This window comes from Trichechus manatus, unplaced genomic scaffold (genome assembly GCF_000243295.1).
Source record: "Trichechus manatus latirostris isolate Lorelei unplaced genomic scaffold, TriManLat1.0 scaffold00187, whole genome shotgun sequence".
NCBI classification, from domain to species: domain Eukaryota; kingdom Metazoa; phylum Chordata; class Mammalia; order Sirenia; family Trichechidae; genus Trichechus; species Trichechus manatus.
In genome coordinates this window covers 1555208-1565758 of record NW_004444123.1, presented here as the reverse complement: position 1 = coordinate 1565758, position 10551 = coordinate 1555208, and the positions used below count along the sequence as shown (strand labels likewise).

Genomic DNA, 10551 nt, shown 5'->3' with positions numbered 1-10551 from the left:
TATGACAATGGTTAACAATCTCACAACACATCAGCAATATCCTTACTCAACCTTGGGTTCTCTATCACCAACTTCCTTGTCCCCTTCTGCCTTCTGGCCCTTGTCACTGGACTCCTGTACCTCATTAGAAATTTTTTCTGTTTAACGTTTTCTCCCCTTTCCCAGTGTGGTTACTTATGTTTTTAATAAGAGAAAGTCTGTTAGTTATTTATACAGTTTGGTGACATCTCAGGGCAACAGTGACATTAATCCATTGTCCACTGTGGCTAGGAGAAAGTAGTGTTTGGAGTTACTTTGTCTTTGTTAAAACTTGGCCTGGTGATTATCATTTCCAGTATGGACAGGTTTGCGCTGATCTGTGTTCAGGCCCAGCCATGTGGACAGTAAGCTTTTCTGCCCTTAGGTTTTGCCGACATCCCAACCGGAAAGCCCAGCCCGTACGTGCTGCGGAGGACAACGATGACCGCCAGGACCAGCCCTCGCCTGGCCGCACAGAAGTCAGCACCATCCCCCCTCAGCCTCCACAAAGAAAATCTGGCTGAGACCTGCAAACCAACAGCTGGTGGCAGCAGATCACACAAGGTAGACGGCCGTGGCCGTTCACATCATGTTTGCTTCACTGCAGGGAATGGTGGTGTTATCTGAGAGAGGGCCGAACAAAGTGCCCTGACTCAGGAGCTCCCGGGCTGTCAAGTCTGACCTTCTTCTCAGTGTGTTTAAGTAAGTCTGCGATGCTGAGCTGAGAGCAAGCCCCAGGGTAAACATGACATTATCCTGCTACAGGCCCTCGTCCTTGACCATACATACCCCTTACAAAGAGCTTGCTGGAAGTCACGTCAGATCCGCGGAGCTCAAAGTGTTCGTCACGTTTCAAGCCTGACTGTTGACAGGTGGGAAGAGGTAGTTTTCCTTCTGGCCACGGACGTTGGTCCTTGCTGTTTGACACGTTTTACTCGCTCCCCTCTGCCCCTCGGCTGCCTGTTGTTTGCATTTTTATTAATCCTCTACTTTGTAGCAAAAGCACAGTGTCTGTGGATGTCTAAAGAAAGGACCTCTGTGTATGATTTCTCTGTTTTGACTGTGGAGGTTAGGGCTAGGATCCCAGCCACCTCTGTGTGATTTGAAGTATATAACATTTACTTAACCCGTTGCTGTCGAGTTGATTCCGACTCCTAGCGACCCTACAGGGCAGGGTGGACCTGCTCCATAGGGTTTCCAAGGCTGTCATTTTTACGGAAGCAAACTGCCACGTTTTGGGTTCGAACTGCCAATCTTTTCAGTTAGCAGCTGAGCACTAACCCACTGCACCACCAGGGCTCACAGATCTTTATTCCTATTACTGTATTCCATACCATCAGCTACCATTTATGGGCGCAAAGCATCTGCGTTTTCTTTAACTCTTATTTTCTCATCTCATTGAACTCTGTTCACTGTGAGCGGCGTCATAAAAGGATAAAGAAAGGGAAACTCAAACATTTAACTGGGCTTTGTGGACACCTGTTCTATCTCAGCCACAGTCTGGCTGTTTCTACCATACACCAGTGTTTCTCAAGCTGGAGCCACTGGGATATTGTTGGAAGTTGGTAGAAGAGCTTCAAGGATTTTAAACATTTTGTATTTTTATGTTGATTACTCACGTATTAGAGTTCAATTAAGTGCAACCTGATCATCCTGAACCAGCAACCGAGGCTCTGAAACTGTAGTAACCCCTGTTGATGTCGTGACCCCGTGTGAGAGAACAGGTGTACCCTTCATGAGGATTTTGGATATCAGAATAGAAAAACATTGATAATGAGTTGTGCCAAAACCACAGCAGACCTGCAGATTTATTTGCTGTCGGTGGTATGTAAGAGCTATCAGCGCTGAAGAATTTATAAGCCAGCTGTCCTCCAGTTGACTCTTTAACCGATGATGACCCCACGTGTGTCAGAGCAGAGCTGTGCTCCACAGGGTTCTCGGTGGCTGCTGCTGTGGAATGGATTGTCAGGCCTTTCTTCCCAGGCACCTCTGGGTGAACTTGAACCTCTGACCTTTCGGTTAGTAGCCGAGTGCATTAACCGTCTGCAGCACCCATGGATTGGAAGGAATTTATACCCCGTGTTAAGTTGGTTCATCATTTACACTATGATGTAGATTTTATTAATTCAGAGATGAGGAAAAGAGGTCTGTGGTTTTCTTTCATTCATTAAAATGGGCCCACGTGTTAGATGTATCGTATTAGAAATGTTCTACCATTTTGTACAAAGCCTCTCCGCTTCCTCCCCTCCCACCAAACACACACACATACACACACCCACCCACCCATACACACACACACACTCTCTCTCTCTCTCTCTCTCTCTCTTTCTCTCTCTCTCACCACTCACTCACTTACCTTTGGATTTAACTTTTGAGTCCTGGTGACAAAATTACACACTGGAGAAATAGGTATTTTCTTTTTATAGAGAAAAATCTACCCTGGAGTGTGCACTGGAGTAGGTCCTAAGTTTCTGATGGTCTTAGGAACAGCTTCTTCTCTTACTGTGACCACGGCCATAAGGCTGGACCCTGGCTGCAGGACAACCACTGAACTGCTCTCCAAGAGTCACACCGAGGTTCTGGTTTAAGCCCATTGCCCGCGTCGATTCCAACTCATAGCGGCCCGATAGGACAGGCTAGGACTGCCCGATTGGGTTTCCAAGGCTGTAAATCTTTCCCCAAACACTTGTAATCACCACGCCACCAGGGCTCCTTGGATTCTGATGTAGGCTGTGCCATTTCCTTAGATGGGTGACTTGTAGCCACTGCTTACCCCACAGTCGGCACTAACCCATTCCTGCCTGTGCACGGGTGTGAGGATTAAGTAAATGCCCGTCTGACTGTCTTAGGACATGCGGCCGTAACTAGTTGCCTGGACCTGCAGTATCTTAAGGCCGCTCATTTTATTGTAATTACTTGCTTAAATACCTGTCTTCTAATTTATAGTATGAGTTCTGTGAGGCTACTGGGTCTATGACTTCCCTGGGTCCTTAGCGTCTAGGACAGTGTCTGACCGTCACAACACTTGTTGAATGAATGAAGCTGTTGATGTCAGCCTGGAGTAATCCTGTCCTGATGTAACTGTGATGATAGATGCTTCAGAGTATGTTAGGGAATCATCCTCTGAAGTTGCCGCATGGGTGGCCCTTTTCCGTTATGAGAAATTGATGGCAGAAGCAGTTTGTGTGTGGCGTTTTGGACTTATTATCCAGAAAAGAGCTTTGCGCACTAGGGGGCCTGCTCCACACGCTGCTGTTGGATCTGTTGACTAGGGAACGGTAACCATGGTTTCCTGTAGGTCTGTGGTCTGTGCTTTAGCCACAGGCTGTCCAGTGGGCACCAGTAGGTATGAATTGCTACGCAATTGTGTGCACCCCTGCAAATGAAGGGGGGCTGCTTTGAAAGGATGTTTTAGGGGACTCCACAACTAGATTCAAACTCCTCCAAACCAGCCTAGTGAGTTTTAATTTCAGCATTTTCTGAGTCCTGTAAGATGCTTGCCTCACCTGTTAAATGTATTTCATCATTCAGTTTTAAAGATAAAGAGCAAGGTCTCATTTCCTTCAGCAGCTGCTTAGAGATTCAGGATTAGGGGCTCGTCCTGATGTGACTGGCTGGTTTTTAGAGAGACGATTCCCTAGGTCATTTAGCAGTACTTCTGGTGACATCCGACAAGTTTAAGGAGAAAAATGGGTAAAATGTAGGTCAGGTGAGGATTGCTGTCTCTGTTATATCTCTGGGGTGAGTAAGCCCAGGAGCCCATGGTGTGTTGGGGGCCCAGGGGGTTGGGGCTGAGTGCAGACTGCATCTCCTGAACGCGGGCCTGGGGGTCTGTGGCAGAGGACCCACAGCCGCATTGTACAGTCCTTTATGGGGGACGGGGGGTCATCAGTGCAGCATCCGTCAGCAGTTCAGCACGGCCTTTCATTTCTTTCTTCAAGTGAGGTTCAGTCTCTCTGCTGAAGTGCGCACGCTTGTCCCCTTCCACTGTGACTGCAGACATCGTTTGTAGGATGACTAGCGCGCGGATACACTCACTGCCTTCAGCGCTTAAATACTGGGTGACTCTCACCTCGTCTAGTTATGGGGGGCCATTGTGGTTCAGAGGTGGAATTCTCACCTTCCACAAGGGAGACCCGGATTCCATTCCCAGCCAAGGCACCTGTCAGTGGAGGCTCTTGTGTTGCTATGATGCTGAACAGGTTTCAGTGGAGCTTCCAGACCAAGACAGACTAGGAAGAAAGGCCTGGCAACCCTACTTCTAAAATCAGCCAATGAAAACACTGTGGATCACTGTGGTTCGATCTGCAGCCAATCGTGGGGATGGTGCCTGAGGTCACCATAAGCTGTGGGCGACTCAGTGGTAGCAGCTGGTAGACTGACTGACCAATGTGCAGATCCATCCACAGTCCAACGCCCATCACTACACTTTTCTCCATTTAGTATTGGAGGAGCAGAGTCTAGAGGCGGGAAGCGAAGGAATGGGTTTGGGCCATTTAACTGGAATTAGGAAAGAGTGTTACTGGCTCAAATTCTTTTCCTTGCGCAGTGTCCTCCTTCTTATGCTGATTTGACTTGTCTTCTCCTGCATCTGACAGGCTCAAGGAGAAGGCCTGTCTTTGATATCACTATATCTACTTAAACCAAAAAAAGAGGAGGTTCCAGGAAAAAAGTCTTTTTTTTTTTTTTCTTTCAACTTTACATGGACGGGGATTTTCTGTTAAGCTCTGCTCCTTCCAGGGCTGCTACTTCTAAGCTGCACATCATCTGATGCAGAGGCCGGCTTTCCGTGGTTCGATCTGTTGGCCAGACTGACTATGTTTTCTGTAATGAAAAGTATTTAACTGCCTCTTAAAACCACATACTTCCTATGGAAAGAATACAAATGGAAAAATAATTTCCATTCTTTTTTTTTGCCTTAGAAGGAGGCTGCTCAGGGAATGAACATCTGTCACATGGTTACGTCTCGGCGTCTGTACTGAGCACGAAGCGGCCCTTGTCAAGAGCCTTCTTTTTATTTCTTGTGAAGACCCTCTTCTTACCTGCCTCTCCCCCTCCTGCCTTCAACTCTGGTGCAGTGAAGCTTTTCTCCGTCCGTTCGCCTTGTTCCCCTCACTTCCTTAGGACCCCATCTCACTGCTTTGTAAACCTTGAAAATCTTGACTCGTCTAGCCACCCTGCCCTCTCATGTACTTCTTAACTTCTCACGTTTTCTGGAGAGCCTCTTTCTGTCAAACTGTGGGACGTCAGAGAGAGGATTCGCTTTTCCTGGACTTTATGGTTGGGTAGCTGCCTTTCTGCCATAATCCAAATCTAACAGGGAAACCAAACATATAAATACTGTTACCTGAGGAACAGATCCTGGGTCCTTCAAATGTTGCGACTAAAGCTTCTAGCCTGTGAAGGTAGCTGACTCATTTGTTTATTTTCATTCTGAATGACAGCAGGGGCTCAGTTAGGACCAATGGGGTAGGTTTGGGTTTTCACTAAGGGAAAATTTAGAACAGAGGCAGTTCACCAGAATTTATTGAATGTTCCTGAGGTATTCAAGCATATTCCACACAATAGGGCTACCTCAGTCTCTGGGTGGCACAAACAGTTAAACACTTGACTACTAGCTGAATGGTTGGCGATTTGAACCCATACCGTGGCGCCTTGGAAAACAGGCCTGGCGATCTGCTTCCGAAAGGTCGCGGCCTTGAACACCCTGTGGAGCAGTTCTACTCTGCACACGTGGGGTCGCCACGCGTCGGAATTGACTCAATAACAACTGACAACAGCAGCAACAACACGGGACACCTCGGGTAAGTAAGACGTGGTCTCTGTCCTCAAGGAGCTCACCTCCTGGTCGGAAAATGTCACCCTTGGCTTGGGAGAGTCTCCGGCCATCAGAGGTCGTAAGGGAAGGCTGTAGGATGACCTGTCGGAGATCATGCCTGCACCCTCCTGGCTTTTCTGTTAGGTGTGCGGCCTGTCCTCAGGGAAGAAGAAATACTAAAACTGTTTAACTTCTAGAGAAGAAGAATTTAGCTTAAAGCTCAGTGACATATGTTTCTTATTTTTCACATTGTAGAAGTGAGAATGTGATATAAACCTCTAACAGAAATGTTTGCGTTGCAGGTCAAGGTCGCTCAGCGGAGCCCAGCGGACTCGGGTGCTGCCGTCCGAGAACCCAGCCTGAGGTCTGTCTCCGGCAGTACCCTTCCTGAGAGACGCTCGGCTGACAGCCCCCGAGAGGGCCTGAGGGCCAAGCGAGGCCACCGTGTCCCCAGCCCAGGAGCCGGACCTGACCTCAAGAGCAGCGAGAACTGTAGGGTCCAGTAGAAGAGACCCTAGCTGTGTGGGAAAGGGCAGTGTGGATTGGAGAGGCGTGTCCCTGCTGGACTTTTCCTTAGTCAGGAGCACTTGTTCTGTGGGAAGACAACGACAACTCCTTAGAGGTCTAGACAGAGCGGACGCTCCCCGCCCCCCTGTGTAAACGTTGGACACGTTTGGAAGGACTGGCTGCCTGTTCCTCACTGACGTTCCTCTAACTTTTTGGGAAAATGTTACGGCTAAGTGACAAGTACCATACAACAGCTTCTGTTTGCAGATTTTACTCTAAAAAATGAAGAAACACATTTAATACTTTCAACTAACAGCTTCTAGGAGAAGGTGACCTTTGCTTTGTGATATTTCCTATGTCTAGCGTTAGGGATGAAGTAGTTTTCGATCAAGAATATCTTTGAGCTGAGTGAGATGAGAGAATCCCACGTTTTTAAGGAAAACGTGTAGATGTACATATGGGGGTGTATATGTGTGCATCCTTCTCTCCCAGTGTGTGTATACACCTTTGCCTAGATGAGCTGTGCATATTTGTGTGTTGGCGCCGTGGGGAGGTGCGCGTTTATTTCCAGTTAGCCTGGCTGCAGGCTCCTTAGGGGTGTAGGGTATCAAGTTTCCTGTCAATTGTGCTCTTGGTTTTTTTTCTTCTTTTAAAGACTACTTTGTTGCAGTTTTTTGGTATACATTTTCCTATCTAGTGGTTTTGTATTAAAATATGGCTTTTCTTTTCTTCTCTTTTAAAAAAAGAAAGTTACCTTTGTTTTTTGTAAAAAGGATTCCTAAATAAATACATTATGAATATTGGTGCTATTTCTTGCTAACATCAACAGTCTCTTATAAAAGCAAAAAATATTGGAGCAAGTGATAAGATCTTCGAACAAATGGTTCTGAGGTATTTAATGAACATATTTAATTATATTGAAAAGCATGATCTGGAAGGTGGGTCGAGAAGAATGTATGAAAACGTGCGTCGAGCCCATTGCCTGGTTTTTGCATGTACACATTTAGCTGCATCAGCCAGGATACGAGCACATGATATTTTCCAGCTCATTCATTGATGGTAGTTTGGAAAATATGCAGGCATTATGACCCATGTCAAATTCAAAAACAGTCGAACAAGCTCTTGTGTCCTTGAAGCTGGTTAAGAAAATCTTCCAGAATATGAGCTGGTGAGAGATCGACATAATGTGCTCTTGGCTTTTAGTTGGGATTGATGCATGAATCTTGACAAAGGCTACTGTTTATGCTTTAAAAAATTGTTCTTTGCAAGGTGGCTTCTGTTGTTGAGAGATGCTTCAGTAATATTAAGCTACTTAGTATTTATCTTCGGAACGGGATATCCTGACTTCTCTCCTGTCGCTTCAGTTGCTTGGGGTTGTGGCCTGGTTCAATCTCCTTCTCATAAATCACCGCAGGGCTGGCTTGTGCTCAAGGGCATGGCTGGAGCCCACAGAGCTGGGATTAGGCCATCAGCTAGTCGTTGGAAGATTCCACTCGGTGGGCCTTGCTCTTCCGTCCTCGGGTCCCTTCCTTGGTGTGTTGCCGCTGTTGCTTCTATCACAGCTAATGTTCCACATGCTTTCCATTTTCACAACCATAGAGAATTGACCACAGTCTTACAGATGGACAGCCAGGACATTAAATATTCCTTTTCTCAAGCTAACAATACCCATGATACTATGAGCTGAGCTGCATATGAGATGAAAAGGAAATAAGCTATACAGTCCCGACTCTCGAGTAATTTATTAGCCAGTTGAGTCACAAGTAAGATTCCAGCTGACGATTTTTTGGGGAAATGGACTAAGTCTAGAGGTCTGGGAATTGGATCCTTTCAAAGACTGGAAAACAATGAAGAGCCTTAGAGTACAGAAGTTTAGTATAATACAGACATTAAGAGTGAAAGCTGAGTGTCCAAATGCCTGGATTCCCCCGTGAAACCTTGGGCAAATTACTAAATTCTCATCAGTAAAATGGATACAATAATAATGATGCCTCTGGGAGTTATCACGATGATTAAATCAGTTTATTAACTACATAATTTGCTCTTGGCTTATTTGGGATTGATGTACAAATCTTGACAAATACCATCATTTATATTTTAAACTGTCCTTTGCAAGGTGGCCTCTGTTGGTGAAAAATGCTTCAATAATATTAAGCTACTTAGTGTTTGTCTTCTGAAAGTGATATCAATACAGATAATTAGACATAATTGAAAAAAAAATTGCAGCTTAAAATTCTTAAATTTGTTCATCCAACACAATACATTAACTTCAGATTAAGTTCTACCCTACAAAATTCTCACCAACCTCAATACCACTAAAGCTTACTTTTCAAATGAGGTTAGTCGCTGACATTTATACATATTCAATTACTGATCTTGCAAATGAAGCATCCACTGGTTTTTGGCTTTTCGTTTGGCTCATTAAATATACCCAGAGAAAACAACTGCTGGCCATTTTATTAACAAGTACGTTGTGCTCCTGAAGTTCAAGCATCAATGGGTTGGTTGGAACTCAGAATACATTTTGTTACAGAAACAACATTGCAAACTGCCTGAGTTCAAGCTCAGAGTTTAGCTCATGATGTATTAAAATTGCAATTAGGTTTGTTTTCAGCTGTACAGAAACCCTATTCATAGCATTATGTTTCTGGAAAAATATATTTTAGGAATGAGGTTACCAGAAACTCATTTTTCTACCCTCAACTGTTTCTTCAGTGTATCCCACTCCTTCCCATTTTTTTGGTGTCAGGAGAGAGAAACTGGACTGTAGATTCCTGCCTGCCACATGGCCACATGGCCACACAGCTACTCCCGGTATGAAAGGGAAACCCATTACTGTTGAGTTGATTCCGACTCATAGTGGCCCTATAGGACAGAGTAGAACTCTCCCATAGGGTTTCCAAGGAGCTGCTGGTGGATTGGAACATCTGACCTTTTGGTTAGCAGCCGTAGGTCGCTGTGGCTCTTAACCACTGCGCCACCAGGGCTCCCTGAAAGAGAAAGTGTTGGCTTCTATGTTTGGTGCTGCTGGCAAGGTCAGTTCTGCTAAGTTTCGTGTATTTTCGTGTGTAAATCTAAGTGGTTTGTTCAGTTGATGTTTTAGAAAATCACAAGGAAACAACACCTATCCCCAAGCTTCATACATTTTTGGGGACTTGCAGGTTAAAGTTCCAGCCCACAAAATTCCCACCAGCCTCCATCCTCTCATTGCAAAGAACATCGCAGGTGGATACATTTGTTACTCCTTTCTCCTCGAGGACTCCTGGAGGATGACAAGAGCATAATATTTATCTGTATAAAATACCATCTTTTCCAAGCTAAATCCTGCAGTTTCAAGTAATTTATCTCATTTAATATTTAATAGTCTTTGAAGTGGGTCCCATGTTCCTACGCGAGAGACCGCAAGAGATAATATTAAGTTAGTGGCAGAACAAAACTGAGGATCTCTAGCCCGAGGGTCTTCATATATTACCAAGCACCCCCATAAAGAGTAAAGGGATTCGGTCGGCCAAGAAGTAAATAGTAGCCTGGCAGGTCCTTCTTTTTAGGACCCCGTTATGATCCCAGGGCTTAGGACAACTCCACATCTAAGGAAAACGTGCTTCATTTAACCTTTAGATGGAGTTCTGATATGGTTCAAAAGGTTAATGCACCCGACTGCTAAGTGAACGGTTGGAAGTTCGAGTTCACCCAGAGGTGCCTTGGAAGAAAGGTTGATGATTTCCTTCCGAAAAATCCGCCTCTGAAAACCGATGTGGTTCTACTCTGGCACATATGGGGTCGCCATGAGTCGAAGTCAACTCGAGGCAACTAATTTGTTTTTTGTTTTTGTAACCTTTAGATGCAGCAGGGGACTTGGCATCCAGGTTCCTAGCAAAAGTTCCACGGTTGTAGGGGATTTCACTTCTGCTTAGTTTTTCTCCAACACGGTGTGCGAGGGGGTGGAGAAATGGGCGCCTTTCCACAGTTACAGACTTCTAGCCAAACACGGGGATTTTCCTGAGTTTTAAATGGAAATAGACCCACGTGATGTTGAAATCGCAGCTGTGTTATCTAACAGCACATGCTGGCCGTGTGCCTGCTCCCTCCTGCTAGACCTTGACTCCTTGGCACGTCCCCATGAGGGTGGCGTTTGTCCTGCATACCGTCTCTTTTTTGTTTTAATGGTCAACGTCTTGTGCTCAGGCCAGCGAAGGGCCTTGATGGTG

At 45.6% G+C, this 10551-nt stretch overlaps 1 protein-coding gene across 1 annotated transcript in view; it reads left to right on the top strand.

Annotated features, from left to right (window-relative positions):
* Nucleotides 1–7107, top strand: part of CENPF (centromere protein F) — a 60572-nt gene extending 53465 nt beyond the window's left edge. The window contains exons 19-20 of the mRNA XM_023741706.1: nucleotides 404–582; nucleotides 6139–7107. Coding sequence (XP_023597474.1) covers nucleotides 404–582; nucleotides 6139–6342 — 383 coding nt within the window. The 3' untranslated portion in view covers nucleotides 6343–7107. The remainder of the gene's footprint in view (nucleotides 1–403; nucleotides 583–6138) is intronic.
* Nucleotides 7108–10551: the final 3444 nt, after the last annotated feature.